The following is a 22,394-nucleotide window of genomic DNA, read 5'->3' as shown; positions in this document are numbered from 1 at the left end:
ATGGGGCTGGAGTCAGGGGACGTGGTGGCACCGGCGTGGGGATGGGGACAGCAGGTGGCCGGGGAGCCCCTGGGGTGGCAGTGGGGACTTTGTTCCGAGCAAGGGGACCTGAGTGGGGCTGGCAGAGAGCCTCTGCTTCAGGAAAGCAGTGAGTGGAAGCTGGTATTTTATGCACTGACTGAAGTCCTGCTGGTCAGGGGGACTCCATTTGTGCCCCCGCAGCAGCGGCGATGGGCTGGTGTGGTCACCACAGGCTTTACGGGGCCGGCTGGGGGTGGCAGGATTTGGGCTTGGGCAATGTCAGCAGAAACTAGGCCAGGGAGCTGCTGCCTGTCCTGCAGCGAGATGTGGCATTTCCTCCTGCAGACAGGTCTGAGCAGAGGGTGGTGGAGCCGGAACAGCATCGTTATGTTTAATAGAACATAATTGCCGTGCCTCGGGTAACACCCCGTGCAGAGGCACCAGGGTGCTTTGAAGCCCAGCGCCGTCTCCCAGCCAGCCCACCAGGTTTACCGCTAACCCCTTCCCACCACCCCTGCCGTGACCTGTCCCTGCTTGGCACCTGTCCTCGGGGACACTCCGCACCCTGCCAGCCCCCAGTGGGAGGAAACGATCACCTCTGGTTGCTTCAGAACCACAAAGGAAATGGAGCTGCCCCCACCTCTGGGTGCACCGGCTCCCACGTTGCTTTACCCACCGGCAGGACCGTGACCAGCACGTGCTTCACCCACGCCAGCCACAGGGAGGACACCCCAAAACAGACCCCACACTGGTTCCAGAGGTGCTTCCCAGTCAGACACCCCATGATGATCATCATTCCGAAGCATCCTTCCTCTGGTATGTGGTGCCCCGTGGCACCACAATGCCACAAGTGGCACGGCACTGAGCAGCCTGTGCTGGGAGCACTTACCCCATGTCCCAGCACAGTGACACGTCCCCCTGCCAGCAGCACGAGCCCCAGCCATGGTAACACACGCTGCAAGACATTTGTGGAGCTGGGGCTGAGAAACACCAACAGCCCCTCCGCACAGAGCTGTTTAAGGAGAGATTAAGTGAAAATCATTTCTATTTATTTTAATATTTATCGAGGTTTAGTAAATGATTGATGCTGATCCCTCCTTGATTTCCTTGGGGGGGGGGGGTGGCATGCAGTTCTGGTGAATTCGAGTGTAACGACGTGTGACAAGAGGATCTGGGGGAGCAGGCGGCCGCCAGGCAGCGGCCCAGGGCTCGACCTGCCAGCCCTGGCCACGGGCTCCTGGGGAACCTCTGCAAATGCATTTCTTCAGCCCTCACCTCTCCCCACCCCTGCAACCTCCAGCACGCAGAGCAGATCCCAATGTCCACAAACAGCATAACATTTATTGGCCCCTTGGATTCACAGCTAATGCTGTGGGTGACACATCTATCGAGCCGAGGGGTGGGTACAAAGGCACCGAGGGAAGCAGCAGAGCCAGAAAAGCCACTTGGGCAGGACGTCAGCAAGGTGCTTGCATGAGCAGAGAGAGGGAAGCTGCTCCTGCCCCGGTACTGGCAAATGGGGACGAACAATCAGTTGGCAGCAGCCCGGAACCCTGCCTGTCGGGGATTTCTTCGGGTGTGCCGAGAGCTCACACCAAGGCTCGCACCTTCACGCTGGCAGCACGAAGGAGGCAGCGATGCAGGCTCTGGCCGTGGAGCTGCACCCAGGATATTCTTTGTTTCTTGGTACAAAAAAAAAAGGAGGATGGATGGAACAGCACTTGGGACTGTGTGTATGCGAGGCACAGCAAACCATGACTGTCACCATGGGAGGACCCAAGAGAAGCTCTTGGACATTGGAGCCCCTGGCTGCTCCCCCATGCTGGCCCCAGTCCCCTGTGTCCTCCCAGTGCAAAGGCTTCACCCCACTGGGGACAGCTTGGGGGCTGCTTTTTGGAGCTCGTGGCCCGTGTCCATGTGTCGGCGTGGTGTCCCAGCCCTGCAGCACCGCCATGTGCAGCCAGCAGAGCTCAGAAGCTGCCCTCGCCTTACCTGCATCTTCTCGGGCACCCCATGCTCCTCTCTTGGGGAACCTTCCTGGGGTCAGTCATTTCTCATAAAGGGTCAAATCTCCAGGGTTTGGGAAATGTGTAGGCTTGAAAAACTCATGGTCCAAGGGGAAGGCGAGCTGGGTGGGGCAAGGGAGATCACAGCTCCTCTCCTCTGTGGAAAGAACAGACACTCTCAGGCGTGCCCGCGGGCAGCAGGCACCCTGCCACCATCACGCGTGCCCTTGCTGCTGGGGCACCCCGTGAACATGCCCACGGTCATGAGACCTGGTGGTGTCCATCCTGTCCGGTGGGGGACAGGGACCCCCTCATCCGCTGCCCGTGTCACTGCGTGTCCCAGCTCAGCCTGCGCCCATCTGAGTACCTGCCCTGTGCCCCTGATGGCCTCACGCCAGTCCTGTTCCCATGGGGCCACCAAGCAGGAGAGTTCCTGTTGACGTGTCACCCTCCCCTATAGAGCCACCAAGCTGAAAAGTCTGGTGCTGGCATTGCTGGTGGCCACCCGCAGGGCCCGTCACCCCCGGCTCACGTCAGGACACTTCTCCCTCCCTCTTCCCCTTCCACGACCCCCTCAGAGCGAAGTCAGGTTGGGAGCCGAGGCCCGCAGGGCTGCCACACACCTATTTAGGGACTTGTTTTCCTTCTCCTCCATCTTGAGGTGGCACTGGCAGGTGGAGGCCTTGCTGTAGCTGACGGAGCGCTTGGTGGCCTTCTTCCACTTGCGCACCCTCTGCACAACCCGCTTGAAGATGAGGTAGAAGATCTCACAGACAGTGAGGACAATGCAGATGGAGGAGGCCCCGACCATGAAATAGGTGAAGACTCTTTTCTCTGTAGGCCGAGCGATGTAGCAGTCCACAATGTTGGGGCAGGGCACCAGATTGGAGCACTTGACCAGCCGTGGCAGGTCGAAGCTGTCCCACATCTTGTGGAGGAGGTAGAGGAAGAGGATCTCTATGACAAGCTTGAAGAAGAGGCTGAGCAGGTAGGTCCACCACAGCCCGCCATGCTTCTTGCCCGTGTTGCTGTAAAGCTTGGGGCAGTTCTCCCCGTTCTTCTCCCGGTTCTTCTTCTCCCGGTCCTCCCGGTAGGCCACGTGCATGATGACCAGCAGAGAAGGACAAGTGACGAAGATGAGCTGCAGGGCCCACAGGCGGATGTGGGAGATGGGGAAGAAGTGGTCGTAGCAGACGTTGGTGCAGCCCGGCTGCCGCGTGTTGCAGTCAAAATCCTTCTGCTCATCCCCCCAGACGCGCTCGGCTGCCACCACGTAGACCAGCACGCGGAAGACAAAGACCACTGAGAGCCAGATGCGGCCGAAGGCCGTGGAGTACTTGTTGACCCCGCTGAGCAGCGCCTGCAGCGTTTTCCAATCCATGGGGACCGGCGCTGGCGGCAGCCAGAGTCAGGAACCAGGAGAAAGAGCAGCTGGAGGACAGCAGTGGGGCAGCTCCTCTGCTGTGCTCCAGCAGGGCCCGGACCCTCGTAACCCCACTGACCTCCCAAATTCTCCCCCATCCGTTACTGGGGGCGGGGCACAACCCCACTCGTGTACGCAGAGCCTGGGCTGATGGGGACGTGGCCAACCCCGCGCTCCCACGGTGACGCTCAGATGTGACTCAACCTCTCTGCACTTCCCTCTGATAGAGGCTTTGCCGTAAGAGATGCTCAGCCTGGCAAAGTCCCTGCCACCCGCTGTCCCCGATTGCGTATGTTGGTATAAATTGGCAACAAAACTCCCCGGAATGGGCCAGGATAAATAAGGAGAGGCCGTGCCCTGGGAGGATGACAGGGCTGCGTGTGGTGCTGGGTGTTTCAGCAGAGTAAAGCCTTAAGGCATTTAAAGCTGCCCCGTGAGCTTTAAAAAGCTTTTGCCAGCTTTAAGGCATTTAAAGCAGCCCCGTGAGCTGGCAGGCCCCTCAGGATGGGGGCAGGAGGGGACCCTGCATTTCCATCCCCCAACCGCGTCCTCCTTCGCTGCCCAAAGGGGCAAGTGCTGAAGGCCACCAGCACCAGCCCTGCAGAGCCTTGCCAGCCCCTGTCCTGGCTGTGGGACACCCAGACACCGACTGACGTGTGATCACTCAGGGCACGTCGCTGCATGTGCCTGAGACACATCAGAGCCCTGGTATGAAGGAGGGGAGGCTTCGGGGAGCCCCACGGGTGCCGTTAGTCACTTAGCGGGGGAAGCTCCCTGGCAGGAGCTGGGCTGAGCTGGCAGGGCTCCCCATGGGACACAGCAGGGAGGCACAGCTCTTCCCATGGGATGTCAGACTCTGACCCTGCCGGTCTCAGCCCCACTCAGGCCAGTTTCCACCTGGGGGAATTGGGCTAAATGGCTGCTGCGCCCTGCTAAAGCTGAGAGCCCCAAGGGGAAGCAGCTGCAGCAGAGCTGGGGACGGCAGGACACGCGAGTTTTCTCTCTTGTAGGCGATGTGCAAGGGAACCCAAGCCTGGGTGGGAGCAAAGCTGCTGAAAGTGAGAGCCTACATACGTCAGCCCGGCTGTCACCCCGGCTGTCACCCCGCTCCTGGGACAGGCAGGGGCCTAACGGCACTGCCGGCAGCCCCGAGGCTCTGTGCTGGCTGAAATGGCTCTGTGGCAGAGCCTGGGGCTGCCCCGGGTCCCCTGCCAGCCCTGCCAGGGGTCAGCCCCACTGCTGCGAGCCACAGCAGCCTCCCAAGGACTGGCAACGGCCGGTGCCTGCACGGCTGCACAGGGGTGAGGCTCCCTGTGGGAGCCATGGCTCCAGTGGAGACGCTTCCCAGTATCACCAGCCCAACATTTCTACACTCCACACCCCAAAGAAGTGCTGCCCTTGCCAACCCAGCACCCTCCAAGACATACCTGCAAGAGAATCCGGCTCCTTCCCCGCTTACCGGGGGTTGGGGGTGGGGAAGTGCCCGGCTCGGGGCATGGCTGGTGGCGCGATCACAGCCGGGTGCTCAGGGTCCCCTCGCAGCTCTCTTACATCTGGGCAGGGCTGTGCAGTATAGCATGGTGTCCCGGGGCTGTGGGGAAGGATCAGAGCCTCGAGCGCTGCCCGGAGCCTGTGGGGCTGCTGAGAGCCCAGCCCTGAGGGTGTGCGTGGCCAGCCTGTGCTGCTGGTGCTGGGATGCCCCAAGGAGCACAGCCTCGAGTACACGGTGCCGTGCCCGGGGGTCCTGCACCAGGGCAGTGCTTCTGCTCATCCCTGCATACCTCTGCACCACGTCTGAGCCCCGCAGAGCCTCCACCCCCAGCAGCACACACCAGGGTGGGAGAAAGCCCAGCCCTTCCTCCACATCAGCTCTAAGACCAGGAGCAGGGAGCCGCCACTTTCCCCTCCGCACCCAAAAGCTGCCGAGCGAAGGCTGGAGCCCGTCACCCCTGCACACCCCGCAAGGACCAGAGCCCTCTCACCAGCCCCCCAGATGGCCATCTGCAAATTCCCCAAATTCCTGGGGCTCCATGGGTGACACTACCCAGCACCCACCCACCCAGCACCCACCTACCTGGCACCAATCCACCCAGCACCCACCTGCCCAGCTCAGCCCGGTGCCAGCTCCAGCCATGGGTCCGCAGCGGGGCAGGAGGGAGAGGGGAGGGAGCTGAGCCCCGCGGGGCGTGGTGCTGAGCGTTGTGCAAGCCCCACGGCCCGGCCGGTGCTGGCTGGGGGCCAGGCAGAGCAGAGGCTGCTCTCCAGGTGTGCTGGGCTCTGCCCCCAGCGCCGGTTTGCCTCCCCCAGAGCCCAGCTCCCTCGGCAGCACCCAGCGCCGCTGCGTGCCGGCCCGCTGCGTCACCGCCGGGTGCTGCCCCGCGTGGGTGCAGGGCGTTGGGCCTGAAAGTGCCTGGCTTCTGCCCGGGGTGTGAGTGCAACAGAGCGGGGCTCTGCATCTTTTGGTCCCCGGAGTAGGCGGCAGGATGGAGAAGCAGAGATGGGGTGGCCTTTGCTGTTCCTTAGGGTGCCGTGCCCCTTGCATCGCCTCCCTGGGTGCATGTGCTCGGCTGTGGGTGCACCACCATGCACAGCCCCGTGGGGCAGAGTCCCCAGCACCACCTTTGGGGTCTTGGCATCGCTCAAAGTCCCCAGCTTCAGCCACTGCAGCACCACATCCCCAGCTACGGCTGTAACACACCTCCCACCTGCACCCCCTTAGCATTGATGGGTTCATGTCCCCCCAAAACCTCCGCCCCAGCCATGGTAGATGTACCTGCCCTGTGGGTATGTGGCCAGAGGGAGCAGGACTTCCTTTTGGAGCGGGGAAACCCTTTCCTGGTTGCGTGTTCTGCAGCCTCCCTGCGTGCTCGGGTCTCGTCCGCAGAGCTGAGCGTGTGTGTCGGGAGCAGGCGGGTGAGTTGTTCTGCTCCTAGCACCTGGGTGAGTCTGGCAAACAGCTCCGCGGAGGTTATTGTCTGCGCACATGCACGCACACGCTCAGGTTGAATAATAAAGGCAGGTCAAATCCTGCAGAGAGAGCGACAGAGCTGGATTCCTCCCCCGGTGACACCCGCGGCTCCCGCCAGGCGATGCCCCGTGCCCGGGGGCTCTGAGCACAGTGAACCCGCAGCAGACCCGCAGGGAGCAGGGGGCTGGGAGCCAGCACCGGGCTCTCACCGTACCTCAGCCCCAGCCGCACCCGCTGCGAGTGGGGCAACAGCACCGGTTGCTAAGAATCACAAATTATGCAACTCTAACCTATTTTTAAAACGCTTTTGCCTTACTAATACCGAGAACATCGGTATCTCCCACCTACGGCATCCTACGGCCACCGCCCTGCGCTACCGGCCAGGGCCTTTCCCAAAGGCTGGCACAAACCCGATGACAGTGACCGGCTGCAGAGCGACCCAGCCTTGCTGACCATGTCCCATCCCGTCCTTTGGGGACCTGGGACATGTCCCTAAGGGGAACACCCCTCTCCCAGAGCACCGGGGGCTCCCAGGAGGTCAGACCCTCCTGCCCAGGCAGCCAAGTGGTACCAAATGTCCCCCACTCTGCTTCTCCCCGCTGAGCAGCCCCATTTCATGCCTCTGGACGTGGCTTGGGCAGGAATGTGGTGGCCCAGGCAGGAATATGGTGGCCCAGGCAGGAATGTGTTTCCGCTTGCCTGCGTTTTACCTGGCCTTGCGGCTGGCCCGAGGCTGGCATCGCTCCGGCACGCCCCAGGCTGAGCACCCCGTGGCTTTGGAGCCCCGCGGCACCGTGCTAGGTCCCCTCCCAGCTGCAGAGCCCTGTGGGTGCTTGATGCTCTGAGAGGTTTGCTCAGGGCACTCGTGACAGACAAGGAGCTGCTCCCTGAGATGCTGGAGCCCTGCAGCATTTTTTTTGCGCCAGGAGGTCAAACAAAGCTGGGGGAGGGCAGGCTGGGGGCACGGTGGGGAGCAGGGGGCCGGGGAGCCCCAAGGAAACCCCAGTGGGGTTCCAGGGCACCTCTCCCTGTCTTGGTGGCTTACTCCTGTGCCTGTACAACCGCAGCACCATGGCACCTGGCTGCAGTCCCTGTGCCAAATCCGCAACCCTGAGCCCTTCCTGGCTTTTTCCCTCTTCTCCCAAAGGCAGAGGGGAAATGGCACCGGGGCGCTGACATGGGAGTCTGGGGGTGCGCAGCCCAGAGGGGCAGGCGCAGGCGCCCATTTCCCCACATTTCCCGGAGCAGCCAGGAACCCACCCAGCCCTGGGCACCTATCGGCAGGATCAGGAATTTGAGCTATTTTGTAGCAAGCCACAAGCCAGGGCAGGAATTTGGGGGCTGTGGCCTGAGAGAAGGAAGAAGCAAGGAGCTGAGAGCCACCCAGCAGGTCTGATGCCTTCCTGGGGCAGCACCTGCCTCCCTTCCCCCAAACCCCATAGACCCCTCGGCTGCAATTTGGGCATTTCAGGAGGGGCCACATGCCCCGAGGCTCCCAGCCTGGCCGGCGATGCTGCCACGGTGAGAAAGTTCAGCGCCTTTTGACACAGACAGAAGATTTCCCCCACGGCAATTGGGTGGGGAAGGAAAACACCCCGTGTTTTGCAGCACTCAGCTGGGTATTTGGGCGGCCCTGCTGTGAGCAAGTCTCCCATCCGTGGCCAGGCTTTGCCGTGGTCTGAGCAGCAGGATTGCTCCTAGTCCCTGCAGGAGGGTTCCCTTTTCCGCTATATGCCTGAGCTCACCCCTTGAATTCATGCCCAAGCTGGAGCAGGACCCTTGGAGTCTGCCCAGATCATTGGCATCCCTGGGAGGGTCCCCGAGCGCCCCGTCCTGCCTGCGCGTCCCCATTGGTGCCACACGTGAATGCTGAAAACCCGCAGTGACTTCCCGTGGCCTGACCTCGGGTCCTCCATAAAGGAAATAATCGAGCGGCGGAGCACGCAGCCTCCGAACGCCGTCGGAAAAAAACCTCAAAGTCTTTTTAAAAGGGTCTTGAATGGGGCATTGAGAGACGGAGGCGTTCGGTCGCCTGCCAGGGCTGGGACCTGGCCCGGTTTTTGATCCGTGCCCCTGCTGCGTCCCTGGGGCCCTGACCATCCCCGCAGGCGCTGGGGGCGCGGGAGTCACCAGGAGCGTGGGAGCGGGGCAGCAGCTCGCTCAAGCAATTTGGCCATGAATCAGACGTTTTCTCCTCAATTCCCAGCAAGCAGGCGGATATCAGACTGTGAAGAAACACGACCCTGCTGGGAAGGATGGGCTGCCCTGCCCGGCACTGCAGGGCATGTGAGCCCCTCTGTGTCTCTGATTAGGCTGGAGTTAGCCATGCTTTTGTTTTAAATCCACCCTCCCAAAAATTCAGGGGGCTTCTGGGCAACCCTTCCAAGCAAAACCAGTCCCCCGGATGATGATGCAAAGAGTAGAAAACATTCAGCTTTTATTGTAACATCCCCCAGCTTATTTACCGTGCCACCAACACGGGTCCTGCCCATCGCCACGTGCCCTGTGCCCCACCAAGGTGCCACAGGCCCCAGCTCCTGCAGCACTGACCGGCGTGATCTCGGCTCCCTTTGGTGCAGAAACACACCTGCGATAACAAGACAAGTGACTGTGCTGGTACCCTGGCTGATGCCAGCCACTGCTGAGCCTAATTCTGGATGGCGCAAGGCACCCGGAGCTTTGCAGAGCTGCCGCAACGCTTGCTCGGGGCAAGATAACGCGGCCCAGCAAGTGGCACCCGGACGGTCAGGTCTCGTCTGTGATGTGTGGAAGTGGGGCAGGGGTGTTTGGAGCTGGGCTGAGCTGGATGCGTCCCATTCCTGCAGCGATTATCGCTTCCAGCTGGGGAACACCTCTGGGTTTTGCTGTTGGACGACGGCCTCGATCAGCAGCAGTCAGCCCTGCGTGAAAACAAACAGCCCAGCCCCAGCTCTTCAAACGAGAGGCGAGGGCTCACACAAAGAACAACTTCAGTCCGCTGACGCTGAACGTCTCGGCAAGGAAAATTTTCCGGTGGATGATCCAGCAAGGAGAGAGGACAGAGGGAAGCCAGAGATCAACACACCTTCCTTTAAAAGAGGTGGAAGAAACCAGCCTGTATTCACTGTATTCATTACCCCAAGGGTCTCCAAACTCACCGGTGTTGGTGCAAGGCGCTGCTGGGTGCTCAGGGGGTCCCGGGCTGGTGGCAGAGCCCCCCCGCCATGCTTCCCCACCCTGGTGTTTGGTCAGGCTGGCTCCTGCCTGGTAGCCCCCTGTGGCTTCTGGCCATGGGGGTCCCTCCACCTCTGCACACCGCTTTGCAGAGGCAGGGGCTCAGGTGAGATCAGTTTCAGGGGCTCACACGAGACCAGGTTTAGGGGCTCAGAGGTGCTGCAAACTGCAGGAGCTCCCATGAGGGGCTGCCAAGCAAAGACCTGCTCTGAAGGGCCGGGTGCCGGCATCCCCCCCCCGTGCCTTTTCTCGGCAGCAGACGCGGCAAGCACTGGGGCTTTCTGTGCACATGAAAAAAAATAATAATTGCACCCTCTAAATACAGCGAAACCAGTAACAGATCGAGCTGCTTGTTCAGTGTTAATGTTACTTACGAGTGCATTCGCCATGAAATTATTGTTAATTATTCATTCCAGCTAATGTTCAGTTACTGTTGATGGCCTTAGAAATTGCAGAGCAGCCTGAGTCACGGCAGAACGCGACATATTACAGCAATAAACGAGATCATATTCTGCCATTTAATGTTATTGTTTAATCAATGGCTGGGGTGTTTTTCCTCTCCTTTATTTGCCTGTTTCGCTCGTGTGTTTTTCTCTGGCTTTGCAGGAAGAGCCTGCAGCCCACAGTGGGCTCTGCCCGCCCAGCTCCTTGCCCCTGTGCTTCCTTGCCAAGCACACGCTCTTGTCCCAGTTGGTCATCAAGAATTTATTAAATTTTTATAGAGCCTGTGGTTACAGGGGGGTAAAGAAGCTGTCCACCTTGCTCAGTGCTGTGGCCCACATCTGGGTCCTGGACACAAGCACGAGCCCTTTGCTGGTGGTGGGGACAATGTGTTTTGGGGGGGGGGGGGTGTGTGTGACACGGTTCTTGCACCCCTCTCGGCACAAGAGCTCCCATGAAGTTTTGTGCCCCAAAAGCAGGAAAACCACTAATTTGTCTGTCACATCGTAGAGACAGAAAGTTTTATTCACTGCAGGGATATACTCAGGATCGGCTAAGCCAGCCCCAGCTGGGACAGGCTCGCACTCAGCGCTCAGTGCTGGCTCCCAGCTGCCATGGAGCTGCTCGTCCCTCACCTTGCAGCACCTGCTGGCTCTCAGAGAGCACCCACACGTCCTGCAGCACCTCTTTTTATCCTAAATTCATCAGAATAACACAAAGTGCCTTGCCCCTATGGAGGGGAGAGGCTGACCCCACCTCAACGGTGCAGCCCCCCCCGGCACTCCCATGACCAGGACTTTGAAGGGTCCCACCTGGAGGAGCAGGGGCTGGGGCAGGCAGGCGGCTACGGGCAGCCCTACGGAGGAACCTGCTCCTGCTCGGGCACGGGGACGGAGGCCGTGGGGACGGAGGCCGTGGGGACAGAGGCCGTGAGGACGGAGGCCGTGGGGACGGAGGCCGTGGGGATGGAGGTTGTGGAGATGGAGGCCGTGGGGACGGAGGCCGTGGGGATGGAGGTTGTGGAGATGGAGGCCGTGGAGATGGAGGCTGTGGGGATGGAGGTTGTGGAGATGGAGGCTCTGGAGATGGAAGCTGTGGGGACGGAGGTTTTGGGGATAGAGGTCGTGGGGGGCTTGCAGTCCCCCGGGGGGAAACCCTGCCCCCCTGTGTCCTCAGGCTCGGCGCAGGAGAGCGTGCAGTCCCGGCTGTGCTGGCAGCTCTCCCCGCTGCGGGCCTGGAGGCACTCGCAGCACCGCTTGCCGATCAGGTAGGTGGCCTCGACCAGGCTGAGTGCGATGCAGATGCAGGTGGTGACCACCATGAAGATGGTGAAGATGTTCTTCTCGGTGGGCCGGGAGATGAAGCAGTCCACGATGTTGGGGCACGGGGGCAGCTCGCACTTCACCACGGAGGGCAGGGTGTAGTTCCTGTACAAGCGGTAGAAGATGTAGAGGAAGATTATGTCCACGGCAGCCTTGAAGATGAGGCTGAGCAGGTAGGTCCACCACAGCCCACCCCGCTTCTTGCCGGGGTTGGGGTAGAGGCAGCGGTAGTCGCTCCCCGCAGTGGCGTGGCGCCTCTGCTCCTTGGCCTCGCGGTAGGCCACGTGCATGATGACCAGCAGGGAGGGACAGGTCACCAGGATGAGCTGCAGGGCCCACAGGCGGATGTGCGAGACGGGGAAGAAGTGGTCGAAGCAGACGTTGGTGCAGCCCGGCTGCCGCGTGTTGCAGTCAAAGTCTTTGTGGTCGTCGCTCCAGACGCGCTCGGCCGCCACCACGTAGACCAGCAGGCGGAAGATGAAGACGAGGGAGAGCCAGATGCGGCCGAAGGCCGTGGAGTACTTGTTGACCCCGCTGAGGAGCCCCTCAAATACCCCCCAGTTCATGGTCCCCTGGTCCTGTTAGCTAACCTAGGAAGCGAGGAGACACGGTGACAGCGACTGTCCCTAAAACCAGCAGGATGTCCCCATCCGAGCAGCTGCCTCCCCCAAGGCAACAAAACGTGCCCCAAGCCACCAAAACGTGCCCAGCACTGACCTAAGGCCGAGGTGTGCCCCTGCAGGGCTCCGTCCCCATCTGCGGGGACTCAGGGACCCAGCGAAGTCCTTCAGCCACAGCCCACCGTGGTCCATGCCCAGCTCAGCCTTCCCCCGTCCCGTGCCATCCTCCCCATCTCTCGCCTGGCTGCCCAGCTATTTGTTATTTCTTTTTCTTACGTTGCCGGGCTTGGCACAACAAACAGGAGCAGGCCAGGGCGTTGACTCACCCGGCAGCTCCGCCGCCGCCACGTCGTCCTCTCCCATCGCTGGAATCTGACAGCTCCTCTGCTCCCCCCGCCCCACAGCACAGCAGGTGCCCAGCACCAGCTCAGCACCAACACTGCAGAGGCGGTGCTCTGGGGCTGGGTGCCCACTATAACCAAATTTCATCAGGTCAGGTTAATCTCAGCCCATAGCAGCCCCAGGACCCCGAGCGGCTTGTTTGACCCTGATAAACCCGCTGCACATGGAGCGGGTCTATGGCCAAGCAGGACTCCTGGGGCTGTTTGGCACCAACTCTCCTTAAACAACTTCTCTATCAATAAAATAACAGGATTCACCCTCGCTGGCAGCGCCATACAGATCCTGCTGCTCTGCGCAGCCCGTGCTGCCCAAACCCACCTGTGGGGCTGGCCCGTAAGTTGGGGACCCCCCCAACACGATCCCATGCGTGTACCTGGAGCTCCCTTCTCGCTGCCTTGATCCGTGGGGTCGGACGGAGCCAGGGAGGCTCGGACTCAGGACTGGGGACACAAAATCCAGCTTTCACCTTTCCCGTGCAAGCTCGCAGCAGCAGCCCGAGGAGTGCCGGTCGCCCTGCGGCAGGTCGAGCTCAGCTGTGTGCACCCACGGTGGGAGACCCCCCCCAGCCCACCCTGCCTGCCAGAGCTGGGTGCTGTTTCAGGGGGACATTCCCCAGCCCCCGGGGCTGTCCCTTACCTGGGGACGTCCCAGCAGAGGCCAGGCCGCCGCTCGGTCGGTGCTCGCCTGCGGCAGGAGCGCATCGCCCGGTGCCGAGGTGCCGCGTGAGTCATCCTGGGGCTCCTGGGAGCGAGGAGGAGATTCCCGGGGGAAGGGACAGGCTTCGAGGCAGATCCCTGCATGCCCCATCACGCCAAGCACTGCCCCGCTGCGTGGGGCCCAATCCTGCCCCCCTGCGTGGGGCCCAATCCTGCCCCCGGGCAGCACCGGCTGCACCACCGTGGGGAAGGGCAGGGGCTCGGGGCTGCCTGTCCCTGGCTGCCCTGGGGACACCAGGGTCTCCCAGCACGGTGGCAGCCTGGGTGTTGCTGCCCCCTCCCCATCTTCTCTCTCTTGTACCCCCAGGGGGCTGACGTGGCCAAAGCCCTGGGAGCCAAACCCCACCCTTCATAATTCCCTTTTACTCAGACTTTGCACCGTGCCAATGCTTTAATAAGAGCATTTTTCCCTCCTTGCCTTCTGATGAGTAGGAGGCAGCTGACTATTTTGCTGCGAATTAATTAACCACCTTTTCCAGGCTCCCCATACCTGTGCTGCAAGCTGGTGCAAGTCCCCTTCCCGTTGCCCCCCCCCCATCCCAGAGCCCAGGACCCTCCCAGGATGGGGACCCCCTCCCACAGAAGCCTCTTTCTGAGGCCTGGCCCCCCCCCCAGGGCACCACGGCGCAGGGATCGGGTGGGTGAGGGGCCGGGGAGCGGGTGCTGCTGCGTGGGGTACGAGAGCTCACGTAGAGCCCGAGTCATCTGAGGAGCAAATACACGTTTCATTTGCAATTCCGCTGGGTTTTAAAAAAAATGGAGAGAAACAAATCTAAACAGCTGTAAAGTAAATTACCACTGTTTGCTGATGGCTCCAGGGAAGAGTTCTGCAGTTTGAAATCAAACAAGCCCTTTTTTTCTAATTTTATTTATTTTTAACCCGCCGGTGCAGTGGCTGTGATGGGAAGGGGGCTCCCAGCCCCCCTGGGAGCAGGATCCCAGGGCAGCCCCCTCGTCCCACAGCACCCGGCAGGGAGCCCCCTGCCCCAGGCTTGCAGATATCGAAAGAGGCTCTCATGGCTTGCTGCTTTCTAGGTTAAAACCCTCTCTTTTGGGCAGTCACATCGAGTGGATGTCCTCCTGAGGAAGCAGGGCAGGGACGGGGCATTTGCGTCGTCTCCCGAACGGGACGGACGGATGCCCGTAAGGGATGGTGGCATCCCACAGCTGCTTCTCCCACTTCAGTTTGCTGCAGATTTGTTTTCCAGGGGCAGGGAGCTGCCCCAGGCTGCACCCTCTGCTGGAGGAAAGCAGCTCGGGGCCAGGGAGGTGCACTTCGTCTTGCAGGAATGAGCCCCAGTTGTGCACTTTCACTACCGCATGAAATATTAATAACGCTTTGCATTTATATAGCGTCATTCATCCCGGAGTCACCCAACAAGCTCCTGACATGAATCACACGGCGGAGGAAACTCTGCAAGGCGGTGGGTGGGCGGTTCTGCCCATCTTCCTGCTGCACGCACCGAGGCACGGCGTTGTCCTCTGCCTGCCATAGGTGAGGCCACCAGAGCTCCTTTCCCCCTAAGCAAGCAGCATCAGTGCTGCCAGCACAGTTTTGGGAGCTATTTACCTGGATTAGAAATAATATTCAAGGAAGGAAATGCATTTGGTGCTGGTGCTGTGAAGAGCAAGCTGCCTGGCTCCTCTCGTTGGGCAAGGCCCCCCCCATTCTGGCAGCCCTTCCCCAGGACCAGCTGCTGGGCTCCCCAACCCCAGGGACTCCACAGGGCACCCAGCAAAGGTGTGTCCTGAGGGCCCTGCTTCACTTTCACCCATCTGAAACCACCTGTGATGGCTGTTATTTTTGTCTGAAAAATTCGGTTTTTTATTTTTTTTTTTTACTTTTTGTTTTTTAAGAAGCCAAGCTAGGGAAGTTTTGGGGGGGGCTACAGCCCAAGTACCCACAGCCAGCAGCTGCTCCTGGGCAGGCTGGGGGCTGGCACGGAGCCGCTGCCCCCTCCCTGGTGCTGTGCTGATGGTGCAGGAAAGGGGCAGCAGGGAAGGGATGCGGTGGAGCACCAGGGAAACCCCTCAGCACATGGGCAGCCGGCCTGGTATTGACCAGAGGGTTCCCACAGCATGAAAAAGCAGGCAGAATACCAGTGGGGAAAGGTTGTTTTCATCTTATTAAAGAGCCTTGTATTTAAACTGTCCTTCAGGTCTGCAGCACGAGATGATTGCAAAGGCTTTTACACACCAACTCAGCAGGAATCGCTTCTGCTTTCAGTGCTGTTGCACGCAGATGCTTTTTAGTAGGGCAGACTCCCATTATTAATGCTGGATAAATACAGCAAAACAGGCTCGGGGTGAAATTACGGAGTGTAAGCAGCATCAGGCTCCGAGCTCGTGGTGCTCTCTGGACCCTGGCGGCCATCAGTCAGCACGGTGGGGAGAGGCAGGTGGGGAGCGGTGATGGAAAAACGGGGGCTTCCCAAGGAAACCCGGGTGCCGAGAGCAGAAAGGGGCACGGCCCCACGCCAGCCTGCACGCAGGGCTGCTGGGCGCACAGCGCGGCCACCCACTGCTGGTTTCACCCGACACGTTTGTTATGCAAAGAAGACGGCACCTTGTTTGCAGACAATTAAAAAAAAACAAACAGATTAGTGAAAGGCAAACACGCGGAGCTGGCTGAATGTTGCCTAAACCCCTGGGAAAGCCGGTGAGCATCCAGAGCTGTTGCAGCCGAAGCGAGCGGCGAGGCGCTCGGTGCTTAGGCCAGCCCTGCTGCTGCTGCTCCCGTTGCTGCCCCACAGGAGGCTTTCACCTACATGGGGCTCCCATGGGCACCACCTCTGAGCACTGAATACACCTTAGGAGCCTTGCAAAAAGCCCAGGGCTTCCTGGGGTTGCCATCACTGCAGGCTCACCCATTTAATGCAAGCTGCAGCAGGAGGCCCTGCAGCTGCTGGGGGCTCAGGGCACAAGCCATGGGGCTGACCCCCATCGCTTGGTGCTCATGGAAAAAGCCCGCATGGCCACAGCCCCACAGCCTAGGGCTCAGTGGGAATCCTACAGGAGTGGCAATAGGGCTTCAGCCCCGTTTTAACAGGTCCCAGAGGGCCCTGGGGAGGTTCTCACCCAACACGCTCCATGCAGCGCTCCTGGGGCTGGGGAAGGAGGCAGCCCATGATTAAGGGGAAGATGGTGAGAAGGTGTCACTGCTAATGAGGCCGACAGCAATTAAAGACCTGGCTGGAGCAGCAGCGGGGTGAGGGTAGTGTAGTAATGAGGAGGGGGCTGCAGCACGAAAGTGCTGAGGTTCGGTAAGCAGAGGGTTCCCAGCGGCCCCATTTCTGCTGCAGTTCTGCCCTGGCAATCTCTCCACAGCACGGCCTGGTAGCGGCCATCTCACACAGCCAGGACCCCTTTGTCTGCTAATATTTATAAGCGTGGCTGGAGGGAGCAACCTCATCTCTAGTGAGAGCTTAATTAATCACGGAATCAAACGGGCTGGATGAGATGGTTTGCTACCGAGGAGATAAATTCGCATGATCACTGGTGGCCGAGGATGGAAGCGAGGTCAGTGCTGCCCTAAATCATTGCAGCTGATGGAGAGAAGGGCGCGAGGCCAGCAGGGTGCTCAGGAATGCTGTCCTGTGGAAGCTTGCTGTGCGCTGGAAGCAACTCAGGGGCACAGAGGGGGATGCTGCTGCGGCACATCGCCCCTGCCAGGGCAGAACTACGAGCTCCCAGTCTGTCTAGACAGGTCCCTGCAATAACGGCAAGCAAAGCTCAGGGCCACAGGCAGTTATCGGATCCTAATACCCAGGTAGAGAAGGGTAGGCATCCAGGGGTGCTTTCAAAACGGGAACAACCCAGCCTTCAGACCCTGCTGGTTGTCGCAAAGGGGCCGGGTTATTTCTGTATTGGGTCGTTTGGCAAAATAATCGTCGTGCGAGCAACATCTTTGCCCTTGCTGCTGACCTTGGCAGCATCCAAATGGCCAACCCGCAGGTCAAAGTCTTTATATCCTATTACCAGCCTCCTGAGTCATGCCTGTCCCCTGGCAAGTCGTATTATTTTGAAATGGCAGCTAAATGGGAAAGAGGTCGTGCTCCCAATATGGTGACAATAAGACATGACAGCACTTTTCTGAGTGATTAAGCCCCAGGTGATGTTGGGGCTACAAGACAAGCGGTGGAAGGCTGGAAGACTTTAATCACCCCAGGCACACCATCGCATCCTCGCCATCCATCCTGCTGGGGTGAGCTTTTATTGCAAAACGGAAGCGATAGCAAAAATAATCAAGCCCAACCTGTGCACCGACCAGTTAGTTATCCACGCTGCAGGTACTGCTTTTAATAACCAGCCGGAGCAGCCTGTTGGCCCTCAAAGATCCTTCTGCAATAAATAAAGGCTGGTGCCACAATGCAGCCGGCCGGGGCTGCTGCCAGACACTAGATGGCATTGGAAGAACGCGCCGTGCGGCGCCCGCACCTTCCCCGGCTTCCCCTGGAACAATCTGGCAAAGCAGAGCAGAAAACTCAGGATGACAGAGCAGAAAATGTCTGTGCCTGGGTGAGGATGCGAGCTCACCTTCAGCCCTCACTCCAACCTTGCGTGGCTGCCCGGGGGGAGCGCGGCAGCGAGGCAGCGCTGCGGGAGCTCGCGGCGTGTGGCCTCCGAGCTGAGCTCATGCAGTGCTTTGCGTGGCGTTATTTATTTTCCGAGAAGCTGCAGGCTGGACCTTGCACGGCCGCTCACGGCTCCCTGGAGCTCAGCTGCCCCTGCCTGCAGCAGGAGCTCTGCAGCTGCCTATCCTGGGGGAATTTTACCCCGACATCTCTGCTCCAGGAGCACCGTAGCCCAAAGTCAGGCCTGGCTTGCCCTGGGAGCCTCCTTTCACCTCCCAGATTTCTGCTGCAGGGCTGTGCGGGGGGAGCAGGAAGGTGAAGAGCTGGTGCTGGGTTTGGAGGAGGCCTTTTGGAAATAGCTGCTCTCGGGCTCCGCTTGGTTCACGTAAACCCAGCTGCCCTGCATGAGCAATGGCGAGGAGGAGCAGGGCTTTAAAGCAAGTTCAAAGTCAAAAGCTGCTGCTGGCCCGTCCCTGCCCTGCTGACCCCAGAAGCTGCAGCTCCATCACGTGGAGAGGAAAGCTTTTCTACTGCAGCTGGGACAGGTGCATCCCCAGCCACCAGCAGATAATGGGTACACAGGGGAGCAGGGGCGCATCCGATGCAGGGTCTCAGGGCACTGGTAACCCCAGCAGAGCAGATCCCTGCTGCCATATGCCATCCCTCTGGCCCCAAAGGGCTACTCGTGGGATGATTTGCTTTGAAATGCCCCCACCAGGGCATCCCAGTGCTCTGCATCCCAGTGCCACATTTTGCCATGGGGCAGTGCTTGCAGCCACCCCGCTGTTTCATTCCGGCTGTTGACCCCCCTGCCCCAATCAATCCCCCCTCCACAGCAGCCTGCCAAGCTCCAGGTGCCCCCCTACGCCTCCCTCTCCCCCTCGCCTGGCTGTTTATCGAGCACAGCACCATTTATTCATCTCGCTGCAGCATCCCCGAGGCCGCCGCAGAAGGGGCCCCTCCTGGGAACAGCCTGGGGAAATGCTTAACATCCCAGCACCAAAAAGCTGCTGGCAGCAGTGCCCCATGAGCCAACATCACCAGTCGGAGCTGGAGCCCATCTGCAACCACCAGGATCAGCCAGGATCGTTCCTCTTCCAACTGCTCCCCATCACCTGTCGGCCTCCTCCCGCACCGAGCAATCACAGGGACGGCGTCTCCTCTCCTACACTCCCCCAAATCAACTCCCGAATCCCTGCTGAGCCGAGCTGACTTTTGCATTTTGTCTCCTAAATTATGCATCGCGCAGGAAGTCAAACAGCCACAATATGTCTCTTGATTGCAGCTCGCTCTCTTCCAGCCAGCCCCGTGCTCGCAGCCCGCGTCTCCCCTCCGCGGTGTCAGCAGGCAGATGGCACGGCACCGCTCGCAGCCCCCCGCTGCCTTCAGATCCCCCAAAAGCCCCCCCAGCCTTCTGGAAAAGCAGCTGCTTCAAAGCAGGATGGCCAGGCTTCACCTTGCTCTGCTTGCACAGGTGAGAGGTGCTGGGGAGCATTGCAGCATTCTTCCAAAGGCTAAAAGCTTGCTCACACCCTAAGAAAAATATCAGACAAAAAATCTCTCTCAGCCTGCTTGGCTTGCTCATGCCACTCCCGGGCCCTCTGGGTAGCAAATTCATGAACTGCTCTCTGAAAAGGGCCCAGACTTGGCTTGTAGCAAGAGATTTTGCATCGTTGTGTCTTAAAATGTCAGCACTTTAATTAGCCGCCATCTGAAGCTGGAGCGGCTTTGCCTGGCAAATCAGCGAGCAAACTGGTTTGCCCCTTTCCATTTTTAGTTCGGGCTGAGAAATTTGTCCAAGCTGACCTTTTGCCTCTGAGACCCCCTCAAAATTCCCATTCCATATTGGCATTTCCTAAAAATAGGAGAAAACAAGAGACAAGGAGGCTTCCCCACTATTTCCTGCCTCCTTCTGCATCCTCAACGGGCAGCGGCTGTCCCGTGAGGCAGGCGGGAGCATTGGGGCGGGCGATTTTCTGCTTCCCCCGATGACAAGAGCTGCTTGGTAATGGGGTGCAGGCAGCAGGGCGGCTGTGCAGAGCCCTGGGTGTTTCAGAAGGGGCAGCTTATCCCTCTGCCATGCTGCCCAGCACACAGCCCAGCCAGGCTGGGCTCTGACCTGTAGAGCTCATTCCCCAGCCTGACATTTCTGGGGAACATTTACGCATTTTCGCCCCGGGAAATGTCCTTTGGAGAAGACTCGAGCATCCACCTCCCCCCCTGCCTGCTCCCACCCTCTGCCCGACATTTCAGGCCTCTTCTCCTTGCTCCCAGCACGGGGCCATCCAGTGCCTGCCAGGCACGGTGCCTTTTCTGGCACTTGTTGGCTCTTCCAAACCCCGTGGCTGTAGGTTTTGCCTTTCATCTCCTTCAGACAGCGCTGCCAGGTCACCTTCACGTAAAGGGAAAAGGCACGGCTGAAGTTCTCCCAGATTGAGGTGTTTCCTGCTCACAGGTTTTTAGTGCACCTGTTAAATCTCCAGTCTTAACCACCCTTTATATTTCGGATTTTTTCTATAAGTGTAAGGCTGCCAGAGCCATAACTTCCACTCCAGGATAATTTCTTGCTCTGAAGGATGCAGTGAATTTCTTCACAATTTGCTGACCGTCAGAGCACGCTCTCCAGGGAGGTTCTGCTGGGGAAGTATTGGATTGCCGCGGCTGGAGATGGAGCTTCGAGCCTCCTTATGCTGTGTGTGTGTGGCAAATTAATGAAAGCAAAGACAGAAAAGCACCTGAAAAACCACAGGGAAGTCAGAGGCCATGGCGCCCTGCCGCGGCTGCTGGCTTTGGAAATCTCGGTGCTAGGGCACCACAACGCCTCGGAGGGCCCCAATAATCCAGGACGTCTGCGAGGAGAAGCCACCGAAAGCCACTCCACCCTTTCGAGAATCCTCTAAAAAGCTGGGTTTAACACAAGAAATGCCACCATGATCATCTGCAGGCGTGAGCAGCGATGGCTGTGCCGTGCCCCAGCTCCTGGAGGACTTGCACCACCAGAGCCAGAACATCCAGCACCGTCTGCACCACCGGCCCTGCTGCCCTGCCTCCTGGTGCCCAGCAGCCTGGAGAAGGGTTCAAAGCAGATACGGAGCCATTGGCTCCGAGCCATCCCTAATTACTGATCTAATTACCGCCTGGACACGGAGTAGCTCAGCCCTCGCAATGTTATCGGTGACTGTCATCACAAAGAGCCACGCGAGCGCCCACTGTCCCCATGGCTGGGGGCTGCAACGTGCTCGGAGATGTTGGCTTTGTGATTTGGGGCAGTGTCTTCTGCGAGAGTGCCTGGCTGAGCACTACTGCCCAGCACCACGCCGCCCAGAGCCCTCCCAAAACGGCAGAGCAGCAGCCGGTCCCCAAAAAGCCGGAGCCCAAGCGCCGCGTTCCTCACAGCCTCGCAACTCCTCAGTGCCGCAGAGGAAGAAGAGCGGGATCAAAGCATCCTCCCCGCCTCCCCGCTCATTGACGGAGAGCCTGGAGTCCTGGCCTCGCCGTGCCCTGGGCTTTGGTGGAGTGCGACACTCATCTGCGGCGTGGCAGGCAATTACGGCTGGAAGAAAGCGGGGGCAGATCGCCCCGGCCGTGGGAAGAATGCGAGCCGGCCGCCTTTCATCTGCACCCCACCGGCCACCGCCTGCCGCTCGCTATTCTTATCCCTCTGGATCAAGGCGAAGCGTTTCCTCCGTCTGCCCTTGATGCCGGCAGCCCCGGCGTCGGGCGGGCATGGCGGGGAAGCGGCCGTGCTGAGGGCCGGGGCAGCTGCGGGGCACGACCCCGCCGCGGCGGCTTTCAGGCTCGGGGAGCCTGAAATTGTACGTGCAGGTGTGGAGCTGAGGCAGCTCTTGCACGCCAAGGAAGGTCAGCCTTGGCTCACGCTTGATTGGAAATCACAGATCCCCTCAGATGGCTGCGGGCAGCGGAGGTGTTGTGTCTGTGTTGGCATCGGAGTTTGTGCTCTAGGAAGAGGGGTTCTGGTAGGAAATGTTGGTCGTTGGGGTTTAAAAATCCCCCCGTGTTCTCATGAGGGAGCCTGAGTCTCTTTAGTCCTTGGGCAACTTTTCCCCAAACTCTAGTCCTTGTGAGAGAAGCGAGAACCCATGGGTTACGATGGCACGATGTCCCCTGGGGCTGCCGCCTGCCGTCCGTCTGTACCGCTGAAGCCAAGCGAGCAGAGCAACCCTGGGACCCAGGAAAGCCTGGGAGCGACCAAGGAGCAGCAACCTCACCTGGTGGTGCTCACAGCTCCCGTCTGCGACCAGAAGGCTCCGTCTCAGGCTTGGCCGTCTCCAGTCCTCACAAACCTGCAGGAATTAACCAAATCCCATCACTGCACAAACCCAGCATGACCACTGCTAATTTCGGGGAGGAGGAAGAACCAGGCGAGCGCAGCCTCCAGCCCTGCCGCCTGCTCTTCGCCAATCCCCGCCGTGTTGGCGGGTGCAGGATCCGGCCGCTGGCCTCCCGCATGGCAGGCAGCCCAGCCCCGGTTATGTTGGCCAGGGATGCGAGCAGGAGGCCATGAGTTATTAATTGGCTGGGAGAGGCATTGTTATTCCCAGGCTCCTTCCTAGCATGTTTGCCGTGCTGGTTCGATACAGCTGCAGGAAATCAGCCTCATTATCTGGAAGGATCCAGGAGCTCTTCCCAGAAGTCAAACCCAGAAGCAGCCCCAAAGGTTCCTGCAG

General features: G+C 59.8%; 2 protein-coding genes across 8 annotated transcripts; both read right to left on the bottom strand.

Moving 5' to 3' along the window:
* Positions 1 to 1,342: 1,342 nt before the first annotated feature.
* On the bottom strand, positions 1,343 to 8,317 carry GJB3 (gap junction protein beta 3). 5 transcript variants are annotated; one of them, XM_040535198.1, is made up of 5 exons: positions 8,164 to 8,271; positions 6,224 to 6,477; positions 4,878 to 5,041; positions 2,651 to 3,443; positions 1,343 to 2,184 (listed from the first exon to the last, which is right to left on the bottom strand). In XM_040535198.1, exons 4-5 carry the CDS (start codon positions 3,406 to 3,408, stop codon positions 2,169 to 2,171), a joined length of 774 nt encoding a protein of 257 aa, XP_040391132.1. In that variant the 5' UTR covers positions 3,409 to 3,443; positions 4,878 to 5,041; positions 6,224 to 6,477; positions 8,164 to 8,271; the 3' UTR covers positions 1,343 to 2,168. The 5 variants fall into 5 exon arrangements, with proteins under 5 accessions (XP_040391132.1, XP_040391130.1, XP_040391128.1 ...); XM_040535196.1 differs by having other exon boundaries at positions 1,343 to 3,458; positions 8,164 to 8,317; XM_040535194.1 differs by having other exon boundaries at positions 1,343 to 3,443; positions 8,164 to 8,309.
* Positions 8,318 to 10,330: 2,013 nt separating this feature from the next.
* Positions 10,331 to 13,274, bottom strand: LOC121059000 (gap junction beta-5 protein-like). Of its 3 annotated transcripts, none has more exons than XM_040535255.1 (3): positions 13,053 to 13,271; positions 12,790 to 12,929; positions 10,332 to 11,984 (listed from the first exon to the last, which is right to left on the bottom strand). In XM_040535255.1, exon 3 carries the CDS (start codon positions 11,958 to 11,960, stop codon positions 10,929 to 10,931), a length of 1,032 nt encoding a protein of 343 aa, XP_040391189.1. In that variant the 5' UTR covers positions 11,961 to 11,984; positions 12,790 to 12,929; positions 13,053 to 13,271; the 3' UTR covers positions 10,332 to 10,928. The 3 variants fall into 3 exon arrangements, with proteins under 3 accessions (XP_040391191.1, XP_040391189.1, XP_040391190.1); XM_040535256.1 differs by having other exon boundaries at positions 12,790 to 12,856; XM_040535257.1 differs by lacking the exon at positions 12,790 to 12,929 and having other exon boundaries at positions 10,331 to 11,984; positions 13,053 to 13,274.
* Positions 13,275 to 22,394: the final 9,120 nt, after the last annotated feature.

Source organism: Cygnus olor, chromosome 23, assembly GCF_009769625.2.
Source record: "Cygnus olor isolate bCygOlo1 chromosome 23, bCygOlo1.pri.v2, whole genome shotgun sequence".
Classification (NCBI taxonomy): Eukaryota; Metazoa; Chordata; class Aves; order Anseriformes; family Anatidae; genus Cygnus; species Cygnus olor.
This window is presented reverse-complemented; position numbering and strand designations above follow the sequence as displayed.

What these genes read in the sequence shown, in the direction of transcription:
- LOC121059000 (XM_040535257.1), bottom strand. Translation starts at nt 11,960, where the DNA reads ATGAACTGGGGGGTATTTGAGGGGCTCCTCAGCGGGGTCAACAAGTAC.
- GJB3 (XM_040535196.1), bottom strand. Translation starts at nt 3,408, where the DNA reads ATGGATTGGAAAACGCTGCAGGCGCTGCTCAGCGGGGTCAACAAGTAC.